At 38.6% G+C, this 27,538-nt stretch overlaps 1 protein-coding gene across 3 annotated transcripts in view; it reads right to left on the reverse strand.

The window, feature by feature from the left end:
• Positions 1 to 26,709, reverse strand: part of stim1a (stromal interaction molecule 1a) — a 45,274-nt gene extending 18,565 nt beyond the window's left edge. For 2 of the 3 annotated variants that reach the window (XM_036564506.1, XM_036564523.1), the window contains exons 1-7: positions 25,979 to 26,709; positions 24,278 to 24,407; positions 17,504 to 17,634; positions 11,347 to 11,461; positions 9,057 to 9,168; positions 8,631 to 8,746; positions 4,298 to 4,475 (exon numbers count right to left, since the gene is read on the reverse strand). In XM_036564506.1, coding sequence (XP_036420399.1) covers positions 4,298 to 4,475; positions 8,631 to 8,746; positions 9,057 to 9,168; positions 11,347 to 11,461; positions 17,504 to 17,634; positions 24,278 to 24,389 — 764 coding nt within the window. In that variant the 5' untranslated portion in view covers positions 24,390 to 24,407; positions 25,979 to 26,709. The remainder of the gene's footprint in view (positions 1 to 4,297; positions 4,476 to 8,630; positions 8,747 to 9,056; positions 9,169 to 11,346; positions 11,462 to 17,503; positions 17,635 to 24,277; positions 24,408 to 25,978) is intronic. The other variant, XM_036564512.1, reaches the window with a different exon arrangement.
• Positions 26,710 to 27,538: the final 829 nt, after the last annotated feature.

A 27,538-nucleotide genomic window follows, 5' to 3' on the forward strand; every position in this document is an offset into this window, starting at 1 on the left:
TGAATTATTGTGGGCAAGTCCATTTGGCCGAAGATTACTCAATTAATTACCAAAAATAACGGGTAGATTGCTTGATTACTAATATAATAACACAGTGACAGAGTTTGCATACAAAGCATAAAATGTTAATATAAGCACAAAGTTAAAACAAAACTTGATTTACACTTTCAACAGAAGAACGTCAAGTATTGTCCTTACTGTCTTCCATTTCCCCACCCTGTCATTTTACCTCTTTTCCAAAATAGCCTTCTCTTCTCATCACCAGATGCATGCAAACACAAATAGTGCAATGGAACCCAGGTGAGTCTGTTTCAAATAAAAGCTAGCGGATAAAATAAATCAGAGTGCTTTGACAAAGTTGAATCACTTTGCCTGCAGTGACTGCAACCAATCAGACTCATTCTATTCAATTATGTAAGGAAACGGTACTCAATCCACATATAATTGCAACATTAACAATGACCTGATTCATCAAAACTAGTGATATAGCTTATCTCATTATGACGCATCCTCTTATCTATCTTTCTTCCCCCCTCGTCACAGATGGCACAAATGGCACTACTGGCCAATGAAGAGACACTCAAAATGTCTCAATTTTGAGAGCTCTATGCTTGCAGAGACTACCCTGCCGTTCAAACAGCACAAAAGAAATCTTCGGGGTGGTACTTATAAAATTCAATATCACCATATTACCCACATATTTGGAAGTTTGCATCAATAACGTTAACTTATTACTTAATGTTAACTTATTACTGTGATGGTCTCAGAATGATGTAGATATAGTGTCTATTATCAATACTGCTAAAAACAAAGTATACCAATAACAATATACCATTATAAATTTTATATAAATATATATAATTGCCTCTGCAGATTAGAGAACATTTATGTAAAATATTCCTAACTCTCATGGCCAAGCCCATTTTCAACACAGATGCTTTATTGTAAGCACCTGCTTGTTCATCTAAAAAGAAGCTGCTATGGCAACAGCAAAGGCTCTGGAGAAAAAAAAAATCTCGTTAGATGGGGGATCTAAAAGTGAAGGTCATAAAGCCTTCATGCCTGCATCAGGCAAGCCTGTTACTATGACTGAGTGAACCTAGAAATATTTTCTCTAGTGGCCGTTTTCCAATATTCTCAGGACTGTGTGCGTGTGTGTGTGTAGTACGTCATTACACCTACACAGGAAATGGCTCAAATGCTGTAATACTGTAACCTGACTCAACTTCTGCAATCATGACAAACACAATCGGAAGGGAAAAAGGAAAATTTTCCAGTGCCTCTGCAGTTTCAGCCGGAACTGGAACTATTCAATTATGAAGCTTCATCCTTGGTGGCTGCTGCTGCACCTTTCTACTCAAACATGCGAGACACTGTTCTGTTACCAGAAAGACTGGCTGGACCACTAAAAATAAATAAATAATTAAAAAAATAAATAAATAATAATTAAATAAATAAAAATAAAAAAATAAATAAAAATGTTTTGTCTTTTTTTGTTCACTGCATGCAACTATTAAAGTATGAGCTTAAAGTGGCCAAATTAGCTGATTATTTGATCCCTAGCTGTCCCAACTGATGACATACACAGCTTGGGCTTAAACAAACAAACAAACAAACAAACAAACAAACAAACAAACAAACATTGCTCACCACTGTCCTCTAAATAAACACTTTTTTTTTGGGAGGTTAATTTCATGACATTACTTTTTTTTGCTCTTTTATTTACATGTATTTGCCTCAACCCAAAGGAAAAAGGTACACCCAGTTTGCATTATTTGCTGCAGAGTAAACATTTGATTATAAAACCTAACAACTGTGGAAAATAACTACAGTCCATCAGCTAAAATAAATGTGATCAAGCAACTACTAGGCCTATAATAGGCCTATTTTTTATTAAGTAGCATATTAGACTGCCTTCAGGGGAAAAGACATTTACAATTATTATTAACATAAAAGTTTTTACTCAAACTTCACATAACCTTACCCACAAAACCCACTTTCTTCCTGTGCAATGCTACGTAACTGGAACCCACTTTCTTCTTGTGAAATTGTATCAGCATCAGCTTTAAAACTCACAACCAGTAGTTTCATGGCAACTAACATCACAGATTCACACCCTATCCATAGCTGTAGCAAACTAAACATGATAATTTGATTTCTGTGAACATTTCTCTTTCACATGCTGCCCATCACAAACTGGCTCCAGGTCATAAATAATGTGCTGGGATTTTTTCCCCTCCTAACCACCTTTAATAACAGTTTCTAACTGTTAAACTGTTAACTGTTGTTGTTATTCTCTCTCAAAAGCCTTACCTAACCTATCATTGGTGATGCATTGAGAGACTTTGGCTTGTCCCCTTTAACTCATCTGCCCCCGCAGAAGTTATGACGAGTGTGTGTCCATGTTGGCCACAGTAAAGTTTTCTATTACTATATAAAGAGGTACCATGTTGCTTTTATTGCTGGATGCATTGTGATATTTCCAGAGGGAGCACAATCAGAACGAAATTCAGATTACTAAGGACCAATTTGTTTCAAAAATAAACAATAAAAGGCAAATGAGGTATAAGAATATATTCCTATTCATTTGTTTGCTTACACAAAGATGGTAGTTTGACACACACAAAAAAAAAACAAAAAAACATTTTTGGCTTTGTTAAATAATTCTCTTTGCATATCAAAAGGCAGCATTGAAAAATCTTTTTACTGAAGGAGCAGAATAGAACACATTTTTCCACTCAGTGTTAAAAAGCTGAAACAGTTCATGTTCGTGTCAACAAATATTGTAAAAATTTCTTCAGTTCTGAAAACTGCTATTCAACTGAGCAGTGGAATGTGTCATGGGCTGCTGCTTCATAACACAACAGGTTGGGCGTCCTCCTACACTCAGGCCTATTACATATTTTCCACTCGTTCCATATACTCTCATTGCCGTCTCTCAAAAAGGTGACAGACTTTGTGTCTATGTGGAAAGCAGATCAGGACATGGTGGTATTAAAGGCCACTGCTGGTATTATAAGGGATTTGACAGAGGGCATTTCAGTGTCATATTCTCAGGAAACATTTAACCTAATAGTTTCACAATATCCTTATTTGCCACAGTAAGAACATGGGTCATTGCACAGAGATGAGGAAGATTAGCAAATAATAGGTTTAAACAGTTTACTGGTCTCTTCCTTTCCATCCCTGACAGTCCTTCCCTCAGATAATCATCAGTGATTTATAAGTAAAACTCCACCATTGCATGCTGCCACGTACTGAGTCATTAAGTAAGCCTGATGGCCTTGCAAAGCAAACAAATCACACAATGAGCAGAAAAAAGCTCTGCTATTCATTAGCCTTGTTTCAGTATTTTCTAGGCATTTGTTCAGTATTTCTAGGCAAGTATCTGACAAAACATGACGGCTCAACTTCATGAAATGCTACCCAGTCGATAAAAGCATACTGCCTTAAAATAAAGAGTTCCCACTGACCAGCACTGTACATCCAGATGTAATACCAGAACATCAGCCACTTCTATGTACCTAAGCCACTTGCTGTATGTAGATACTGATGTACTAAGTTTCAGCCTATAATCTGTTTGTAGGTGACTACTCATGCAGACCTCTAAAACAAACCAAGTAAAACAGGCCTACTCTACTGGTGAGCTGAGCCAATTGATCTGACCCAAAGAAAAGAGACAGAATATGCGAGTAGGCAAGCTGCTCTCCACTGCAACTTTACAGCATGCCTACGCAAAATGGATTTTCCCCTAGTTTTAACATCAATGCAGTCAAATAAAAAATCTGTGACGCCCCTACAATAAAACAGTTTTTAACCCCTGAGATTTACATTTACTGCCATGAGACCACAGCCAAGACAAAAGACTTGAGCCTTTCAGTAAACCAGCAGTTCTGAATTAACCATGACAGCTATACAGGTTAGTTATGTAGCAGGTTAGTTAGGCTTATTGTATGTACAATGAGCCAATAGGCTGATTTTCCCATCACACCTTGTAAATATAGTAGCATTCCAGACCAGTGGGACACATCTTTGAAAAAAATCTGTACGTTTGAGTTCACACATTGAAGTGGTAGGCTATACAGGTCAAAATCTGTTCTTATGGGTGCTCCTAAATCAAAATTGTAACATATTTTTTAAAAAATGAAGGAGCGAATGCAAGCATTCTGTTCGCACTGTAGAAGCCTGTTAAATGTTTTCACATGGTGGTAAGACTTGCCTTGGTTAATGTGGACCATCTAATAAAGGTCAAAATGAACTGAAAAGGACCATCAAGAACAAAAGATTATGCTCTCACTTTTGCTGCAGGTCATGAAGGCTCTGCTCGGCCCTCTGTAAACCCTCCAGGTCCTTCATCATCTTCTTCATGTGGTCTTTGGAGTAGCGGTTCTGGATGTAAGCAAACCAGCAGCCACCCATACCAATTACTATGGACACCACCAGCATGAAGTCCTTTAAATGGTTGTGACTGTTCACTGTGAGAAAGAGAGAGAGAAACAAATAAAACTTACAGGAAACAAGAACATTTAATATGCTAACAAGTCTAAGGACACCAAAGCCTTAAAAAAGAGACACAATAGACAGATGGATAGATAATAAAATACACTCAGATACAGTTCTGAAAGTGTTCTGCAGATTGCACAGTCTGTTTTACAACTGCCACATCTGTAAAACTAAAAACCATCAGTTGACTTTCTTTTCTTTGAGAGTTCATGATACCTGTCTGGTAGCACTGAGTAAACAGAGATGAAGCATTTGGGCGGGTCATATCGTGCAAACAACCTGCAAGACTACATAACAGATGTCCCGGAGAGTTTCTCTAAAGCTGTCTTTTAGTATGCTTATCAGTATGTCTTTTGTGCTGCCTTCAACTCAAGATCTCAGATAGGCCTCTTTAAAAAAAAATGTATTGTGAATTACCTCCCATAATTGGAAAGTTATTTCTTACTGCACTTTACAGTTCTGTTACTATAAAGTACCACAGAGACATTCACTGCTGTGCATGACTTGCTGTCACTATCAGGTGAGCATGCTGATTTAACAGAAAACACAACGCCATTGAAATCAGTGCAGCAAACAAAATATGTAAGCTATTCAGACTGCCCGAGCAGCATTTACAGACACGTGTAAAATCTGAACAAAGCATTGGCTGAAGGATACTGGCTTTTGAAGCTAAAGCCAATCTTTTGAGATCAGCAGGGTTCAGGTAGACTAAGAACTGCTGCTGTCACACACAGACTGCAGAAGCTCCCAGGTTCACCACAGCTGGGCCTCTTGAGCCCCTCACATACAAAGAGAAACGTCACATGCAGACCCACTGTACTTTTTGTCTGTCGCCTTATTGTAGGCTTCCATGATTTAAAGTCGCTTTTTATTTATGTTGTGCCAGGGACACTAAGCAAGGATGTGTGCCAGGCAGGATAGGAAATATCTTTTGCCCTCATGAGTTGAGATTCAGGGGCATTTTATACACAACTAGAGGCAATTTGCAGAAATATCTGTGACCTTTAGATTTAATCTCAAACAGCACAAAGTTCACAAATTAATCAGTGTATAATTTTAATTTCTTTCAATCTTACTGGGGGGAAATGACAAAAAAGAACACATGACTGGCTGTGGTGAATGCTCTTGGTTAAAAATGATGTTTGCAGCTTCCTGCATGATTTTTATTATTTTTATCTGTGGGTAAGTACATTCATTACGTCAGGATAAAAAAGAAAATGTCTGCGGGCTTATTAGAGCAACAAAGTTCTTCTTTCATATTGATTTATTACGTTTAGAAGTAGTAATGCACAATGACATCAGAATCATATTGGTAACCAGATATATATTTAAAATTAATTTAAAAAAATTATAAATAAATATCGCAATCAGGCAGATGTTTCGATTTGACTGGTATGTTAAACTGATATTTAATTACGCATTAGGAGAGACTGGATGACTATGCTGAATTAATTTTTCTGCATTTGCAACCATTTTTTAAAAATGTTTATGCATCAGCATCAATATTGGAATCTGCAGATATGCACATGAAAAATACTGGATACTGGCATTAGCCCAGAGTTCCCATGTCGGTGTTTCCCTATTTAGTTCCTTCATAATGATTCATTACCCAGAGCAAGTTTTCTGGGGGGCATGTTTTGCACATGTACTTGTGTTTACGTGTTTTTAAGGGTTATAAATCCTTAATCATTTCTGAAGCTGCTGTAAGACAATAGACAATAAATTAAGTAATCTAATTTTGCAAGAATGCTGGGTGTTGGCAGAACCTCCCTACCAAATTCTCACCGTTTCTGTTCTGGTATTTTGGCTACAAGTACTGCACAGAGTCTTCCTGGTTTATTTGGCTTCAGAGGGGTTGGTAGGTACAGTATTTTTTTTTAAATTAAGAACTACAGAAAACACTTACAGTACAAGCAGGATTGCAAAATACACACCTCAGTGAACATATTCTGTGTACAGAATGTGACAAACTGCTAATGACCAGTTTAGACCTGAGAAAGCTTGCCAGGAATGCAAGGATATGTGATTACACAAAGATGAACGAAAAGACATGGCAAGGGAGATAAACACGCACAGATACGCACAGACAGGGACACAGACACCTGAGGTAATTCAACTTTTCGCCCAGCATTCTAAAGCCTGAGGTACGAGAGCAGATGAGAAAGGCACCACACTTCCTATCTGTTTCAGAGCGCCAAAGAGCTGTGCTTAGAATACAGAACAATTCTCTACAACCTCTCCTCTCAGTCGACAGGAGCACACAGGCACTCTAAAAAACCCAGACTGAGCAGTGCCTGGAGGGGAAGGCCACAAGACATTCTAGTGGAACACACAGTGGATAAGACAGAAACTGGCAGATACCTCCACAATCAGTTGTGATCTACCACATTTCGGCACATCAAAGGCCTGGCTGAATGCCCAAATCATCAATCCAGACAATCAATTCAGAAGCAACACAAAAAGCAGGCTTTGTTTCTTAAGGCTTCTTAAGCTGAACGGGCAACTGCCAGACTTCCCAACACTGTTTCAAACGTGACAGCACTATAAGAAATATACAAACAAATCAGAGAAACTAGACTGCTTGACAAAGAAAGCCTGTAAATTCAAACAACAAACACAGAACAGACACAGCACTTACATTAAAAATAATTTAAAAAAAAAGAATAAGAAAATTTGTCACTTGTATTTATAAACCCAAGTAGCTGGAGGAGTCAAAACTACAACATGACTTCAGGAAACTGAATTTCAACTACAGCCCAACCAATGTATAATTTGACTGATATTTTTAGCCAACTTTGAATTTTTGGTTGTGGCATTGCTGGGACTCAAACTTGATTATGATCTCCCAACTGTAGAACAAAAAATAATCTTTCCATGTAGGACTTTTTTTTGAAATACCTAAATTCAGAGTACATTATTAGTTTCATATATTTTTAATATTTTAACATTTTATATTTTTAAAACTTTTCAAGGTGGGAAAAATTCACATTTAAACATTTCATATATATGTTGTCCTGTATTTGAATTAACATGAACATGAGAGATATGCATTCTCACTCATTTTGATGTTCAAGTAAACATAAGAGTTTGGTTAACTGAAGACTAGTTAACATACTGCAGTTTTAGCAAGCTTACAAAATTCAATCACAAAAAACAATTAAGCAGTAATCAGAGGCATATATCTGTTTTATTATTTAGTTATTACGTTTTAAGATCACTACGGGTTAAAATAGTGGGTCAGGTGCACGGTTTGGGCAACAGAGGCTGCTCCTTCAGATGAGCTTATAATGTAATGTTAACATTAGAACTAATCAGTATGGCAGCAGATGGTGATTTGTGGGGTTCTAAACAAGGTTTTTGCTCCTTAGTGGATGACATGCCAAAGGTAGTTTGTCGAGGTAATGCTGAGGACAGAGAAACATCTTAGGCTAGAAACATACAGCCACACTTTCTCTGCCTTCTCAATAACACTCATAATAATGCGTCCATAACATTCCTTTTGCAAAACAATGTTAAGGTTGTGTTTTGTTGCAGAAAAGTTTAATGTACAGACTTAAGTGCAAATACAAGAAAAACTCTAACACTTTACTGCCCTGTTAAAACACGAGACTGTTTCACTGATTTGTTGGCCTGTATGTTTTCTCACTGACTTTCAGTGAAGCAGTCGAACAAATACCAGAGTCGTGTTTTTATTATTTGAATACTGACACTGGGAATGGCTAACTGAGTACTCATCAGGTACTTGTCCAAATGCCCAGTCTGCCTAACAACATAGTCCAGCTTGGTATCAAGTCATTTTTAAACTGAAAACTTGACATTATGGAGTGACTCTAAACAAAGCACACAACAATTTCTCCTTTGGTTGAACTGCAATTTTGCAACATTATGTAAAGCCTGTCCAACCTGGCAACAGTTCCTACAGAAAAACAATGTATTTATGGGTGGATCATGGATATGTTTGTTCAATCATTCCGCAATTAATTTCAATATTCAAGATATCAAAGTGAAGTCAAAACAGATCTCCCACGTTAGTGAAAAGCTTGTGTGAAACAGGACAAACAAGGCACTTTCTAAGAAGCTGCATGTAGACTGCATGTACTGTGTGTAATCATTGCATAATCTCTCACTCATTGGAGCTCCAAACAGGACTGTGTCCAGTGCCTTCAGCTGAAGTTTTTGCGTGTGACTGCGGTCCAGAATCTTCAGCACTGTCACTGTTAAAGTGGAGTTCTTCACAGCCAGGCTGGGGACAAAAATGCAGACAAACACGATGAGTGCTGCAGTGCAGCAAATGAATAAAAGGGTAGGAAGAACTTAGGGTTCAGGTAAAGACACTTAAAACGTCCAATAAGATGTGAAATGATTACAACAGACAGAATGAACTGTTTGCAAAAAACAGAGTAGTGAAATGACTATATTCATGAAAATGTTGACAGCATTATATACATCAAACCAGGTGAGGAGGTCCAGAAATACGCACTTTATTTGAAATACTGAATTCTGCTGGGTATATTAGAGAGGGGGTCTTGTGGTTTAAACAGGAAATGGCTTACCGGGGCATGGCAGTTCCATTTAAGTTCATTTTACGAAAAGTCTCCACATATTGTGGGAGCTCCACGTAGGCTTCCAGCCATTCCACCACCTCATCCACGGTCCAGTTATATACTATATGACAAAGAAATAAATTCAATGTAGCAGTTTCTGACTAGACATCTACATAACTGTTAAAATAAATTTACAAATAAATACATAAACAAGCAACAACAATAAACTAACCACTCCAAACTGTAGTGTAAGAAAATTGCTGTTTGGTAACTGACTGAGTGGGTTTAACCAAACTAAAATAAATAAATAAATAATTCTAATGGATTTAGTATTAACTGTAGTCATAATCGTGACACTCAGAGCAAGAATTATCATCATCAAAGGTCTACTGGGAATGGTTCAGTACATCATTGCTTCTAGAGGTGATAATGTGTTTTCTTGCTTCATGGATTGACATGCAATACTGCATAGTCAGTAAGAAAAACAACTCTTCAGTGTTTCAGTGAATGCTGTTGTGCTCGAGCTGGGAACACTGTCACAATTTCATGCATAGCACGATAAGCCTCTGACCACTGTACACAGTAAGTACATTTATGAGAACATCCCCTGCTTAATCTCTAGTGAGGCTGGGGTTTGCTCTGGCCTCCAAGCTCACCTTTGAAGAAGAGCTGCAATGCAGGGTAAATGAGACAAGAGGAGGAGCGAGAGATCGAGCAAAAGCGAAAAAGAGAGAGAGGGGGAGAGACAGAGAGATAGGGAGAGCTAGCCAACAGGCAACGCAGGCCAGGGTTGTAGCTGTAGTACAGGGTCTTAGGAAAAGAACGACTGCAGTAAAGCTTATCACAACTTCAATGAGCTGTTGAAGGCTGCATGATGTCGCTACTTCAAGTCTCTTTCAATAAGTGGTCTGCTCTATTTATCTCCCACACAACACCTGATAAACACATGGCCTGCTCTCATCTGGGTCTTGTGCAGAAACAGCCCATGCAGTACTGATTTCAACAATTATTTAAAAAAACAAGAAAATGCTAAATTTGGATGTATGCTGAAAATGGAACATTGAGTCAGACTAGCGTGACAACTCAGCAACAGTAGCTAGCACAATTAAAAATTGCAAATGGCTACAGCTTCAGATTCTGTGAGTCATTAAATATCAGGACATACAAAATACAGCCTTTAGCTAATGCAAACATCAGAGAATCTCTCTGCAATACCTTTTATTTACTGAGGAAAATCATGTGCAGCAAATATATTCCAGTAATAAGAGTAATGTACTGCATATCAACAAGGTCATTAAGGCTACTCCCAAACAGTGCAGGAGTTCTTTTCAAACTGCAATATGCTAAGAAGTTCTGCTCTATTCCCTCCATTTAAACTGCTGTAACAAGCTTTTACCTTGCTTTATCATGCTAAATGGCAATTTACCAAAAATACAGGAGCCATGGAGTTAAGGAGGTCTTGAAAAGTACCTGTTTTAACACGGTCACTTAATTTATAGCTGCCAGTTCTTTTTAAATACCTCTTTCTTTTTGGTCTCCTTACCAACCTTCATTTATTTCAGTCTCTTCTACCCTGAATCAGTGTAGAATGTCTCAGATTCAGGCATCCAAGTGGGTACAATATTTGGACTTCTACTACAGTTGTCCCTTTGTGTCGTTTTGCATCACTTACTGGTTAAATCACTACCAAGATTGACCATTTAAACTACTTCATTAATCCTTGCCCTATTGATATTTAGTTCTAGCCACTGTCTCTCCTTTTGATTTTTAGTTCTATTCGAAGGTTTTTTTCCAAATCACATCTAAATAACCTTTTCCCCCAGTTACTGGGGGGACTCCTGCACTGTTTGGGAGTAGTCAGTTAGCCTTAATGACCTTGTTGATATGCAGTACATTACTCTTATTACTGGAATATATTTGCTGCACATGATTTTCCTCAGTAAATAAAAGGTATTGCAGAGAGATTCTCTGATGTTTGCATTAGCTAAATGCTGTAATTTGTATTGTCCTACTGATATTTAGTTCTAACCACTGTCTCTCCTTTTGATTTTTAGTTCTATTCAAAGGTTTCTTTTCAGTTACTGGTGCATCTGGCTGGGCTTGAGATGGGAAATCTGAAGGCAACCAATGTCAACATCTTACAAAACGTGCTATGAAATAAAATCAAAATCGATCAATGTTACCAATTGAGAAGTGCACACTCATTAAGAAACTCAACTAAACTACTTTAAGGAAGCACACTTGGGGACTAACAGAGCGAATTACAAAATTAATCAATGAAATTAAAAGAGATATTTACCTTTAGAGCTCTTCCATGAATTCCAGAGGTCCTCCACACTGATGAACTGGTCATCCCCATGGAAACTGTTGTGCTTGGCTTTGGGGTCATGGTAGTTGAGGTCCTCTCTAAGGAACTGTGGTATGACACACAAAGCCATTAACCAATCCATACAGATAACTGTCTGTCTGAACACTGTCTACAGTTATAGATGATGACATCATCTAAATGCTACTAAAGGAGCACTGAGACTATCAGTAAAAAGAATATTAGTGACAGTACGGCTGAATGATTTGGACAAAATATGCAATTGGATTTTCTGACCAGTACTGTGACTTAAGTTGTGGTTATTTTCTATAACTGACTTGCAAACCTGTTTGTTGGGCCAAGATAACCAGAATATCCACTTTTTATGGCTTCAGGCTTGATCGCAGAACATATTGCGCCAGACTGTCAGGTAGCTTTGGTTGTGTTGGCTTGTACAGAGCACACAGATGTCTGGTTGCTTCTGATTTGTTGAACCCATCTACTTGTGTTTTACAAGCACTGTGCTAGTAGGTTAAATTTCCCCAATTATTTTTTCCCCCAATTATTTTTTTTCAGACAACATTGTTGATACTGCAGTCTATATCCTAAGAGCTACAGTTAAGTTTCAAAAAGCAATTTTAATATAAAAATGATTCATCTTTCAGGCCTAACTGACCGGATAAAAGCAACTGCATAAATAAAACACAACCACTTCCTTTACAAGAATATTGTGGTCTGCTCTAGAGTGAGTCTATCATGCTCTGCTGTGTGTGAAAGCTGTGTATCAGAAACTATGAAGCTAATGATGGGTGGTAAGTAGGTGCATAAGAGTTTTAGGTAAAGAGCAAATGCATAATGTGATTGTCTTTGCTGCCGGTTTTCAAAACAACTGGCCTTAAAAGAAAAAAAAAGAAAAAAAAAAAAAAAAAAATCAGTGCACCACTACAAAAAATGGTCATGGTCCCTTGGTTTTGTTTAATTTTGACAGTTTAACCTTACTCGTTCAGATGGAAAAGCAGACAGTGACAAGCGACTAGACCTAAAAACTTCGCAAGACAAGACAGACATTAGTGTGCAGAAAGCATGATATAACATGAACTGCCTCAGGCTCCTGCCTGTTAGCCGCAACTTTCACTTGGTATTAAGGCAGTAAGTACTCTTCGTTTCTGAATGTGTACTAAAAACTATTTATTTTACAGCAAGTCAAAAACGTATTGTATATATGTTCAATCCCATCACATATCTTACCATTTGAGCACCATCAACCATACTTATGTATACAAAACAACTTGTTGATTGACATGTACAGCGTGTTGAGTATCACCTTATGTTCTTTTACTCCAGTATTGCACTTTAAATGGGTTTGCAACATTGAGCAAGAATAGAGCAAATACTGGTGATGCTCAAAGAGATCAATTTTACCGCCTTTTTATTTTGGCTTTTCAGTCAACACTTACGTTACAGATGGTATGTGTAAAATATGTTTTAGGTCTTGCAATACAGCCCCACAAGACTTGAAGAACTAGTGGGCAAAGGCTTCATATGCACCAAAACTGTAGGTGTAGGAAAATGATTACTCTGCACAATGAAGGGTCAGAGTGCAATTTGAAGGATCCTGTGTATAAAGGAGACTAAACTGTGGTTAAACAACAAACTCCTGGATCAGTGTACTTCATGGTGGGAATTAATGCACCTGTGCATTTCAGCAACCTCAACACATAGGTGGCAGGAGTCTAAAATGAATACTGTTCAAATGTTTGAAGTGAGCCTATGAACCAAAAAAATAATTCAAAACAACGCTGTGCAGGTAATACATAACAAGCATATAAGTTAAGAAATGTACTGATACTACAAAGAGGCAAAAAGTGTTTTGTTTTTTTGTTTTATATATACTTTCTTTTTACGACCAAGTCAAAAAAAGTTGTGACAATATGTGAAACACTAATAAAAACAAAGCAGTGATTAATAAATTCTGTTTGACCTATATTAAATTGAAAACGGTACAAAAACAATATTTGATGTTTTACCTTTTGAATTGAATTTTTTTTTTGTAAATACACACTCATCACCTTTACTTTTAACAGCACTTAAAATACAATTGGGGGCTAAGGAACATTTTTTTATACTGTTGGACATTTTTTAGGAAAGTGGCGAGCCTCGCCCATCCTTGCTCATAAAAGGACTCCTGGATGCTTCTTATATACACAAACATAATCCGTTCAAGATGTTTTTTGAACATTTCCTAGTGTTTCTAGTCTTAAATCGCCCCCATCTTGTCTTTTTTGCAACATGTTGCACGCATCAATACCAGAAGGAGTGCATATTCATAAAAAACAAAGTTGATAAGTTAAAACACTAAGCATCTTTGCATCTTTTGTTTAAATCGAAGATAAGTCATGGCTTTCAGTTTTTATTTGCATTTTACCTACTGTCCCAACTTTTTTGGAATTGAGTTTGTATTTTATCCCTTCCCTGAGGCTGACTTATGACATGATATGATGTGTGGGTTTATGTACTAAAACAGTCGCAATTTTTTTTTACCTGTCCAGTTTCCAACCTTTTTATCTTCTAGATTTAAAATATAGGACATTTAGAAGATTGTTACTATGCCTTTAATGCGCTCTGTTCTGACTGGCTGCCCTGTATTGTGCTTCATTAAAAAGTCTGGTCTGGGGGCGTCAGCACATTAAGAACTTCACCAATATTGACATATTACACTAAACTCTTACTGCAAAAAAAATTAGGAGAATTTATTTTTCCACGATATGGGCCCTATAAGGGTCAAGTTAAAAGGCGAAAAACAGAGATCACTGAAGGTCACAGCTCTTAAATTCACCTCTGTACCCGTAATGATTTCCAGCAGCCATAGAAATTTAAAATTATATCATCCTTTTGTTCACACATTTAAAAATACCCCCCCCCCAATGAACAAGTCAATTATTCTGAGATTCAACATCAAATACTGATAGCCACAGAGTTCACTTGATGCTCTAGGGGCACCTCTCTCTTTTGATGCTTGACAGCTGAGTAATAATCTAAAGCCGTCTAGAATCCAATAGTTTATTATAAGTCAAAAAAAAAAAAAAATTTAAATTTAGTGTAAATGTTGTCACCTTAACAAAACCTGAATGAGTCATCAGTTGCATCATATGAACCATGAAGGCAAGACATTCCGTTTCTCCAAAAACCCACTCACGGTCACTGAGCACGGGTCAGTGTGCGTACGGTGGATATTAACTCCGGAAAAAAGGTTCAGCTGAAAGAACTCGTCTGTACTAATCATTGTTAAGAGTTGCTGATAGTTGCTGTAAAGCTGATCTTAGGACAGCAGGATGCTACAACCCATCTCAGTTTCTCTTGATGATGGATTTTTAAACAACCAAAACCTTGCCACTCGAGAGCATTAACAGGATCACTGAGATCCTACAATGTGCACAGATTAGCCATGGCGCTGCCTGAAAAAGCTGGCTGCAGGAGGACAGCACGCCCCCACAACATACTGCTTATATGACAAGAAGCCAAGAGAGGCACTGGCCTTGGACTGCAGTTTGGATCAGATGGCCCAAGGTTTTGAGAGGAAACCCACTTGTTCACATGAGCATTGCAGTTTTGGATTTCCCAAACATGCAGCAACTATCCACGACAACTATCCACGACAAGAATTCTTGCAGTCATATTCAGCCAAGGCAGTACGACTAAGTTATAAGTGGTTACTGCCTAAACCGTGTTTTCTCTCCTGTTACAGTGTATTTGTTATTGGCTTTCACTTATTTTTAAACAACATTTGTGCATCCACTTCGCTCAACATAGTACCCTGCGTGCTGGCTGCTTGATTTGCTGAAAGGTCAGCAGTACCATCACCATTCCAATGCAATGTGAGTGTTAAATTTAAAATGGAATTAAATCTATCCAGTATTATAAAGATAATGGTACTTCTGTTTCCAATCCATTATTTTTAACTAACTCAAAGGTCACAATATAGATTTTCTGTAAGCTGCTAGGTGGCACCTCAGTGGCGTGACTGGGGTAGGTTAAGGTGCGTGGTATACTAATATATAGATAGGTAAACTCATCTCAGTGTTCTTTTCACTTAATTCGGAATTCAAATCAGGCTAGAATGGTTTAGAATAAAAAAACATATAATAAGCAATATAAAATATTTTGGAAATTGTTCAAATCAGACAAAATGTACTTGTGGGCCTGTGAGCATACTTGAGGGGCTGGCCAAATATAGCCTATGTGCGGGAAACACTGAAAAATGCCAGACAAAAATCTACACTACAGTACAGATTTCTAGGTCTAATCAGACTGTCCAGTCTGTAATAATTTTTCATTCTTTAAAAGAAAAAAAGTTATAGTTTTATGTGATGCTCACAATTTGACAGTCTCAGTGAGAGTACTTCTGCACTAAAGCAGGTGTTCAGCAGTGCTTTTGGAGCTGTTTTCCATGCCATTAAAACATCATTGGTTAGCAGTGGTCCATTGAGGGAGCAGCCAAATCAATGTGGGAGGAAGTGGATCAGTGTTGCTTTGGTGTGGGGCAGGAGGCTTATGTAGTAACTTCTGAAAGCATTCCTCAGCACTGGCTCAGAGCCAGAAATGGACCCAGGAGTATACTCCTCACTTACCTCACCATTTCTGCTTAGGCCTCTGAGGGCCCCCCTCTGAAAAAGAGCTCTGTAACTATACTTCAAGAGGAATATCTGTATAATTCCATCATTAAAGACATACACAAAATCATTTAGGGTGGTTTGATGTGAAGTGCACCTTCTAGAAAACTTGAGAATTGTGCACAATGGTGGCAAAAGGAACCAAATGCCCAAAGCATTTAATGCACTTTAATGCTATATCACAAAGATATTACAGTAAATTGTTATGGTACATTGCCTGATGCCTGAAACATTGTTTAACAAATTTGTGCGATGAGCTTTTGGGACAAAAACATATTATAAAACACATGCAAGGGATACGTAGCATGTTCAAATAGTACACAAAGAAAACATTTTTTGCAACTTCTTGTTCCTACCACCACTACCACTGTAAAGAAATTTGAGCCAGTAAGTGTCTCTACAATGCACCATTTCACATAAAACCACTCTGAATATTTTTGTTTAACGTATAATTAAACTATCTCTGGAATTCCCATTCCAGTCCCAATTTTAAGGTTTCATGGACTATTATTTGACATTGAGGACATGGCATGCAAGATACTAATATTGCATCTCAACAAAGTCTATTTAGGAGTTTTCCAGACAATGATTAGAGAGGCATAAACCTATTTGCGGAATTCATAATTTGGGAATGTTTAGCATTAGGAGTCTCTGTGCTATAACTTGGTTGGCTAGATTTCATGCTAAGTTTGAGGACATTATGTGGAAAAAAAAGAAAAAAAAAAGACAAAGAACAATTAATCAACCAAGCAGTAAATCAGTCAACCAATAAATAAAACCATTTTAAAAATTAACAGCCCTGGAAGGTAAGGCCTCCGTATATCACTTAAATGAGAACTTAAAAGCTGTGCTCTGACCATCATGCAGCCAAAGAGGAAGTGGACAGGAAAGCACAGAGAAGTTATAAAACACAGAACTGCCCCAGGCATGAAGAGGTCCTTGCTTGTATAAACACAGCACATAGACCATAAGGTTTGGTCTGAGAGCTAAAGCTTATTAGAACCACACCTTTAGAGGACAGCCAAAACAAACAGACTAGAGTTGAGGGTGTTAAAGAAAAGACAAATGAGCTTAAATCTCAATATGCATGACCACTTTAAGCAGATGTATCTAAGTGCACAAGGCTGCTGCCTTTAAATCTGTAAACACACACTGACGGGGCTGTCACAACTCAGATGAGGTTAATGCCACCTATCACTTCTGCAGTTTTCTACACTGAGAAAAGGTTACTTATGCTTTATATTTACTTGATTCAAAGGTGTACACTGCCTCCACATAAATGAAATGTTACATCAACATAATTACTATGTGTAAGTACTACGTAACATTTCATTTGTGTGAAAATGACATATATTTTTGAATCATCTGAATTCAATGACTGTCATCATTGTTTATTAAAATTCATCCATAACTTACAAATCAGTTTAGTTCTCAGGCAAATGTTGTATATTTTACCAGACTCTCATAAGCAAAACACTGACCCCGTCCGTCTCTACAACATCCACGTTTCCGTTGGCGTCATCATCCATTTGCTTGTGAATGCTGCGGATTGCCTCGAAACTGAGGATGGCATTTTCATCTTGGCACAGGGGCTCATCAATGCGGCACAGCTCTGGAGGAGAGACAGGCAATGGTGAAACACTGAAACAAAACTAGACAGCAGACATTAATACACATTTTTCTAACCAACATTACACTTGGCATATTTTACCTTTACTGTGACTTAAGAATAAAGCCTCTCTTAGTACATGGCTCCATCATATTTCACTTAATGTGAAATGATATCGATAATTCTGGGCCAATATCAGACAGAGCAGGAAATGAAACAGTCAGCTTAATTAAGCATCATAGGAAGACAGTGACCTTCCTGTTGCCCGAGTGACTGGAGCCTTGTCTCACTGCTTCTGAACACTTGTTTAAAGGAGAACATCTTGTGAAAAGGATGTTTATGTTGGGAAAAGCCTAATCCCAGTTCAAAATTCAGCAGGCCTTCTAAAGAGTCTCCTAGAAATCCCGCTCTGAGAGTGGAGCTCTCCAGCTCACAGAACAAACCATGAGGGAGCTAAATATAGACCTGGCTATGGTATTAACTTAAACTAGGGGCTCCTATTTTTAGACACCAGATCTGTACAGCTGTTTTGTTACCACAGTGGAGGTTATGGGGACTATGGAATGTTACACTGACGTTTGGAGTCATGTTTCAAAGAGCAGTGTAACGTAAGGAAACTTCAGCTTCCATGAGAATTTGAAACAACCAATGTTGACATTAAGCATCAGACCAGAAAATACAGAGTTTACTCAAAACAAGCCACACCCAATGTTGACTGCCATTAAAAGTGTGTCTAAGTCTTTTGACAAAATAAATGAAGTCTGAGGCTAGACAGCATGGCCCTGCTAATTCAAAGAACCACAAGCCTGAGCACTCTTGTTTTTTATACCAAAAAACAGCCTAATCACAAAAATATTTTTATAAAAGACAAATGGTAAACACTTAAGTCTTCAGTGTATCCAAATTAAAAGCACTACAAATCCATTGGAAATGAGTCTAATCTTGGTTGCCATACGTGAAGGCTCATAACAGCAACTTCTGAAGATGCAAAAGTAATAAACAGACAGCCTAAAGGAATAGAAATATTTTGAGACAGTAAAAAAAAAAAAAGTCCAAGAGGATCAAGAGTATCACATGCTACAAGTAGCCATCTGTTATGAAACAGGAGGCAGTTAGACAGTCTGTAGTCTTTCCCTGGCCTTTCTAGAGGCCTGATGACCATGGCAGACAGCAGAAATAGACCAAGTGAGGGCATACAACAAAGTGGGGTTGACATTACACTGTTCACACGAGCATGACCCAAGAGTTCAGAGGGAGCTCACATGTCTTGCTGTACCAGCAACCAGCTTCACTTAAAAAGTTTCAAAAGAACATGTTTTGCTTTTGCAGTGTGGCTGCTCTACCTTACCAAACCCCAGAAAAATCAAAATATGACTCGTACCCTGAATATGTCTTCAAGTATTGTGATCTCAGATCTTCGCCATATTGCTTACTGAATCCCACTGACTGGTCTAAAACACCTACAAACCCTGGTAATTAATTGATAAGTTGAATTACTGAACTGTTGTGGACTTTGGCTCTCCAGGCCTAGAGTTGGGCACTCCTGCTCTAGACTTCTGCTCTGATAAGTCACCCAAAGGAGCACTTGTACCATCTCACAACAGGAACAACATTTCTATAAATGAAACTCCAACTTGACAACTAAACACCAAATGTAAACAGGAAGCAACTTAAAACAACCTACAGGCATCCACCTTAAGAAAAAAGAGAGATATCATGCCAGCATCCTGTGTTCAGTAATATTCTTTACACTATCCACGAAAGGTCATAAAAGATTGAAGGGAAAATAGAGTCCTCTCTCTCTGGAAACACAAGCCATTACTTGCCAGATATGGCACAAATACTATTTGCTCTAAAGCTCCCCAGCCAAGCAGGCCAAGTGTTCAAGACTGATCCCTCCAGAAGACTTTAAAAAGCATAGTCTTAACAACAGTGTTCAAGTAAGATCTGTTTGCTATTATGGGTGTGACTGCGAGGGAACTCAACCAGGCTGATACCCTATGCTACAGGATACTCTTTCCTAGCTTGTGACAGTGTGATTAGATGATACAGCCCTATTGCACTTGCCAAGCATTTCAAACCTGTGATTTCTAATGCATGATCATACAAAAAAAACCCACAAACAAACAAACAAACAAAAAAACTTCTATGAGGTTGCAAACATCAAAATGCGCAGCTGGCTCCTCGATATTTAACTATTCGTCTATGGCAAGATTTCTCCCTAAGCTTCAAAGAGAGAAAGGGTGCAACAGAGACACATAAAAAGAGAACAACAAAGCCTTTTTATATATAAGCTCTGCCTGAGAACAAGTCACCACTCTTGAGCAAACACTTCATGGACTAAATTCAAAGAGATTTCCAAAGAACAAAAAATGACTGTCCTTTAGTTACAATATTCTTCATACAGTGTTATGTATCTATATAGAATGTCTCTTCTTAGAATGTCAACAGGACAATCACGATCACATATTTACATTTCCAAGCTATCTTTATCTAATGGAATTAGACGGGCTGTTTTTGTTATAGTGCTTTTACGAGTAATATGTAAATGAGCTGTGTTCTAATCGGACATCTCCCTCATTCAAAAAGCAGTCTAAAACACTCCTTACAACTTCAGCATGAATGAACGGGCTGTTTTTGCAGCTTAGTTTGTATATATGGACTGTATGGACTGGTGAGTGAATGGTAGATTCTGGGACTTTCACAATGTCTACATACAGTATTAAAGTTTTCTGCTGAAGCATAGTAGTCTATGTGTCTTTCAGAATGCACAGACCGCATTAGGATTATCCCAGTAGATGAGATTATTTACCTCATTTGGTGTTTAGGTCTATCCAAATTAAAATATTTCCCCCCCGAACTGCATTTCCTCCTTTGAGGCTCTGGACTAAAGTTTTTATAACTGAGAATAGGAAAAACAATAGAAAATGCTCTACCAGCCAGTACAGGCCTAGCCATCAATCATGGATGCACAAAGATTTGCCTCACTGCTGAATTCTGAAGGTCTACACTTGCAAAAACTTACACAATGTACCTGGCTTTAAAACATTCCTTAGACCAATGCTACACACATACAAATATGAGGTAAGGGCTGAACGTAACCTCTGCAGGAATTCCACAGGTGTATGAATGGACTCCTATGTATGCTACACACGTCACATCTGATCACATCTAGATAGGAAAATGAATGTCCCCTTAGTGGGGACTTACCCACATTTGCACTTTCCTTTGGAGATTTCCTGAATGCGACAGCGTTTGCAGATGGGCATGCAGACCAATTTAACAGTCCCAATTTAAATAATCACAAACATCTGTCAGTTACACAGCTGTCTGTATAATTTAATACCCATCTTCTTCATTCAGATATGCCTTCTTACAAACAAAATACCAAACAGTTTGACGGTCCTCGCAATTTAATCCAGAAGTGACATTATTCTGTTTCAGATGACTGTTCAGTCTTTATGTTACCAGCCTTCTAGAGTTACCTGAGACATTTCAGCAGATATCATTTGTAATTTCAGCCTCTATTATCTGTGAAACAATCCCACAGCATTGCCCTCACTACTTGAACTGCACAGTGCTGGACACCCTTTGATAACTGTTAACCTTTAGTTTGTCGGAAAAAGTTGTATGCAGAGCATTGTACTGTTGATAAGTCATTTATATTTAGATGCAGATCCTCCAGTCATACAAAAACATAGAAAGGCTTTGATAATAAAACATATTGTATCTCTCAAGACAAGGCTCTTGATTTGATATGCACAGTGCAATGAACAATACATTCAACAGACTGGGGCAAATAAAGTACTCATTTTAATTCTGCTTATGTTGCGTGAGGTGTAATGAAACATGTTGGCTCACGGCTCATGGTTAAAGAGTTCTTGGAGCTAGTCCCTTCTCTGACAGTGAAACTAGGAGTAAACCAATAAACAATTCGATGCTACAATATCAGTCAACTCAAATTATAAATAAAATGTGAATCATTACACCCCTAACACATAGTGATCCAGTCTTGCTCAAACAGTTAAAAACCCACTGATGTCCAAACCCAATATGACTGTTTCAAAAGGACCATAATGCATAAGGTGCATGTTGAGGCTCTCTTGGTCTTCCACTACATGATTACTATCAGTGTGCCTGAACTATGGCACAGTGCCACAGACACTGATCTACAGGTTCAAACGTCAGAACTGAGCACACAGCACCACCCCTCTCAACAGGTGCCTTAAGTTCACCTAAACTATGCATAATACATAAAAATGGTCCATAGAAACAATTTATGAGTTTTTAATGAGGGGGCAAATGGTGGGGGGCTCAGTTACAGCCAACTAGCCAAGGCTGAATGCTGTAATATCACACGACGTCTGGGCTCTGTTCCAACTTGACAGGAGCCCTACAGCACTCTGGACTTAAGACATGGTTGCCAAAGGCCCATAAGTCATTAATCCTAAATCATTTTTGAAGGTTCTTATGTGACTCTGCCAATAAAACACAGGAAGAAGAGATGTCATCAAGACAGTAACACATTTAAGGTTTCATTTTGATCAGTCAGACATACTTTCACATACTTTCATATTTTCAAACTCGCCAGTTCATTCGAACCCATAACACAACATTTCCTAATCTCCCAATGAAGAGCCTGGTAGACTGACTTTTAGAATTGTCACCCAGCTCAAAAGGCTTCATTTCAAAAGTCTACACTTTAATTACGTCTACAAATAGCACTATAGTAGATAGGATAAAGGTTGGAAACTTCGCTAAAAATCTTTCCAATGATGTGTGGAACTGTGCATTGCAGAGCGTGAATGACAGTGTCTCCTGTGTTCGAGCGAGTCCAATACAGTTTAAGGTCCTCCATCAGATACACTTAAAGCAAGGCCAAGACATCCTCATTTTATCCTAATGCAGATAAAATTTCTCAGATGCCACATAAACATAGCAAAATGTCACACATGTTCAGGTTGTGCCCCAAAATTTACAGACTATTGGTCCACAATATTTAATACTCTTTCTGAAATTTGTAGGCTGACCATGGAGCCTTGTGCTGAATTAGCCATATTTGGGGTCTCTGATCAAAATGAAAACCTAACTGCTAGGCAGCATAATATAATCACTTTTATTTCATTGCTAGCATATAGACAAATTCTCTTAAATTAGAAATCACTCACTCCTCGCAAAGCAGCACAATTAAAGTTAAAAGATCTCATGTTGTTCATACATTCGAAAAAGATTAAATACACTATTTGAAGATCCAAAAAACTTATTATATTTGGGAACCATTGCTTACCCATTTCAATCAACCAATCAATCAATCAATCAATAAATAAATCTGTTCATATGTGGTTTGTAGAATGTGTGTCCTGATGTGTTACACCATCCTAATCTGAAGCAGATACTTATAATTTAGCAGCTACCATAAGTATCTGTATTACTGTTGTATTCAGTAATTGAAGTCGAAACCTTTTAATATATTTATTTGTTTGTTTATTTATTCTATGGTAAGTAGGAAGTGGTGGGTGGGTGGGGGGGCAGAAAGGGAAAACGGGGAAAGAAAACAGAAAAGCACATTGTTTATTGTTGACGCATCATGCTCTAATACTAATTTTAAAAAAGAGTAATAATAAAAAGGTTTGGTTTTGATTGGGTAGGTAGGAAACGTAGTAATTATCAGCCTACCATATCACATAAAGGATTTTAGCTAGCATTTAACTTTCGCTTTCGCGTTCTGTGTCAACTCTACAAATATGATTAATGAACGTGGCCTTTAAGAAAGATGCCATTAGGGTGTGTTGAAGAACACAATGCCAGAGGCCTATCAACAAGCTGTGTAGCTCAGCACTGTGGTCACAACACTCCAAGGATAAACTCGCAACAAAAACAGAACCAGATTTGGCCATTTTCAAAAACAGAATGAATAAGGATACGATCACATTACCAAGTGAAATAAGAGAAAAGACCTCATACAGAAGACAGAGTCCTCATTAGCATCCATTTCCAGCTAGCTGTAGTGTTAACTCAGTAGCTCACCTGAAGAAGCAGCCTACATTACTCTTCTGACATGAAAACCACAACTTCCCCCGACTATTTTTGACAAAACACCAGTGCAACGATCTAAAAAGTACGCTAAACAGCCAGACACAAATTCTGTACGTTTTTTTTCGTATCTTGTTGCTTTTTCATCCCTGTGATACATAGAGAAAAATATTGTGATGTATATTTTATCATTACTCCTGTTAGCACTCTATGATATTTTTCATAGTCATAATGAGCAAAAGTCTAAACAAACAAGCCTAGCTGAATGTGGACAGTAACTCTGCAGTGCAGTGTAGACCTGGAGAACGCAAGTGTAACTGCACTATGATGCTCCACTCCTCTTTATCTGACAAACTGCCATGATCTCACTGAGGACAGTGCTTAATGGAGAATGCATACCCTATCTATTCTCAGCGTAGCTACATTTAGTCTGGGTCTGAACAGTATCTAAATTAGACTACAGCACTGGTATATGGTGCTCTAATGTACAGAGCTTATAAGAAAATATCCTGATGTTTGATGCAATGACTAGAATAAGTGTTAAAACATTAACTTTGACTGGATTTTGAGAAAACACAGTATTCAAGTTTCTTACAGTGCACATCTGACATACCATTGTCGACCTGTAGGCTCTCCGTGCTGACTTGATTGGGCTTGTCCGTATGACACTCTCCCAAGACACATAAGCACACAATCCATAACGCAGCCAATTTACTGAACTCCATAGCGAGACTTTAATCAATCTGTGAAAGACACATGGTTAAAATGTTAGTTTTAGTCAAGTTAAATACATTCTTACAATTTCAATGTATATCCCATAGACCACATTTTTGCTAAGGCACAGTGTTCCTTCTGATAGTTTAGGATGATGAACTTTACTTGACTGACATGCTTGTAGCACCTTGCAGGTAATGTTGATGAAAATGCCAAAAGGCCATACAGGAACTGGCTGAGGTAAATAAGGGTCTCTACTTAGTACTTTAGACTTACAACAACTTGGTTCCACCTCACACATTACAGGAAAACTTGTTAAAGCATGCAAAACAGGTGAATTTAGTTCCTATATCTCTTTTTTCTAAATGTTTACATGTCTGCACCAGCAGCTATGTACATTAAGAATATAAGATATTGCCACTGGCCCACATTTCCCATATCAGCATATCCCTAGTTATCAACCACTGTTGTGGACATTAAATCAATGGACCATTCAAGTATGTTATGCAAGCCCAGCTATTGAGAGATCTAGAGGCAAAATGGTTGGTAATACGGCTAGCTTGTATAATACTTAAGGGTAAAGAGAAAAAGTCATAAGTCTGTCAATGATGAACACCACAAGTTAACTAGTAAGCAGCTTATCTTACTGAACATGTGTTAGGTTACTGAAAGATTTAGATCCAATATACCAAGAGGATTTGTAATGAGAACTGCAGATACACACTTTGAAAGGCTTGATACACTTCTAACGACTGAATGGGTGCATTGTGCATGTCTGTACGTGTTACTACTGGCACGGTTAGTTCGTGTTATCAAGAATTTCCGTTTAGGGGACCAATGGAGGACAACGCCTACCAATACTATCACTCAGCACAACGAAGTGATTTAAAAGTTGTCTTGATATCCAGCTGGTGGTCTTATAAATAAACGAAATCGTTTAGATCGAGCAAAATTAAAGCAGCCTTCTTTCCTATTCGGTAGCTTCTTGTTCGAATTTTCCCGTTCCCACCTTAAATGGTGCAGCATGCATTACGACGCCTCAAGCGCCAGAACCTAACTGTTGCAACATTTAAGGTGGAACGGGAAAATTCAAACAAGAAGCTGACTTCAGCTTCGTCAAATTTAAAGTCTAAAATTACGAAATGTATGAAATGTAACCTTGGGGACCTTAGAGCCACGACCTGACTAGAGTAGCGTAAGTTAAATTAGCTAGCAACAGTCTCTGTATCAAGTTACAGCATGAATATCAATTGGTTTGGTTAGGCGCTGCTGAACGTTATAGGCAACACTGTGTAAAAACAAACAAATAAACAACAACATATGACCACATTTACATGACTATCCTGCTAACCGGTTGGAATATAACTTAACAGTTAGCCGTTAGTCTGTCATAGTAACATAAAACAGCTAGCGTTAGTTTAGCTAACCTAACGTTAACCGTTGATAAAGCTAGCTAGCTTAGCTGTGGCTACAACAACCTTGTCATTTAGACAGCAAGGATTTCTTTGCTTTTAATTCCCCATATGTTAAGTGAAGAGTGTAGCTTCTTAGACAGCTAAACAAGTACTCAAAATAATACTAAAGATGTGGAGTCGGGTACCTCGGAGCCGCAGCAGGTTCTCACTTTTTGAGGTTAAAGTCGGAGAAGGTTCGTGTCGGTTATGTTCTCCTCCAGCTCCCATGAGAGTCCCGCCGCCGGCACTCCATCCACACAGTGAAAGAAAAAAAAACTACTAGACAGGCCAGATTCTGGCCCTATTTAATAAAAAATGACGGTCCTGCTCTTCCTTGAAATATGTCCAAACCCACCGGTTTAACAAATACGAGATACGTGGCTACAGTTGGCTACGAAGCTAACGTTAACGTTACCCTCGCCTCCTCCTAACGTTACTTCCAAGTCAATGTCCGGACCAGTCAGAGAGAGACACAGAGGAGGCCACACAGATGGCAGCTCAGCAGCTGCTTAGCTGACTTACATAAATTGCGCAAACGTCTTGTATACCCGTGGCTGGACTGTACAGCTAATTTACACCAGCCTGCCGGCGACTACCTTCTTCTTCCAGAGCTAACGTAGCCTAGCCCACCAGGCTCACTCTCTCAATCTGCATTGCAATGGATCATTACGGAGTGCCTGCACATCATCTGCCAGACCCTGACACTGACGTTATCCGCGGAACGAAACCAGCTGACTGCCTTAAATTTCTGAACTGACACAAATGCGGAGAGGTTTTCTTTTAAGAAAGCCCCCAGACAGCCACTTGAAGCCAGCAGGAGCTGTCTGGCTGTGTCTCTCTGCCCTCCTCAGTCAGCACCTCGCCTTTTTGAAACACTGCAGAGACGCGCTTGTGTTTCTCTATGTGCTGCCTACATCGCCCTCTACTGTATAGGTGATAGTAGTGTTACAGAAGACCCGTGGTCAGCGGGCTTTACAGCAGCGTTTCAAAACCCTAGTCCTGGAGGCGCACTGCCCTGCACTTTTTAGTGTTTTCTCTGCTCCCAACACACCTGACCCAACTAACCAGCTCTTTAACAGCCCATTATTGGGTTAAAGTGGGTGTTAAAGCAGGAAAAGCAGTAAAATGTGCAGGACAGTGGGCCCCTGGGACCAGGGTTTGAGAAACACTGCTTTAAAAGAATGGTTCGCTAACAAAAGCAGATTTACACACTTCTCTCTCTTCCCTACAGAGCCCCGCTGGTGACATCCTATATAAATAAAAATAATGCATGGCCACGACTTGGTAAGGCGTGGGAATGAGATGATTAAGTCGTGGCCACGACTTAGTAAAGTGTAGGAACGAGATCCTAATGCGTGGCCATGACTTGGTAAGCCGTGATCTCGTTCCCACGCTGTACTAAGTCATGGCCACGACTTAATCATCTCGTTCCCACGCCTTACTAAGTCGTGGCCACACATTAGGATCTCGTTCCCACGCGTTAAGAAGGCGTGGCCACGCATTATTTTTATTTATATAAGATGTCACCAGCGGGGCTCCGTACTTCCCCTTTCTTTTCTTTTCTTTTCTTTTCTTTAGTTTTGCGCTAGAGCTACGATGCTAATGTAGGCAAAAATTGATGCAAGGCTATGTCACCCAAAATACTTTTCATATTAGCCTCGTAGCTCCACTCCAAAACAAAGCAACCTTTACACAAACATGTCTTG

The sequence above is a fragment of the Colossoma macropomum genome, unplaced genomic scaffold (genome assembly GCF_904425465.1).
Source record: "Colossoma macropomum unplaced genomic scaffold, Colossoma_macropomum, whole genome shotgun sequence".
In the NCBI taxonomy this organism is placed as follows: domain Eukaryota; kingdom Metazoa; phylum Chordata; class Actinopteri; order Characiformes; family Serrasalmidae; genus Colossoma; species Colossoma macropomum.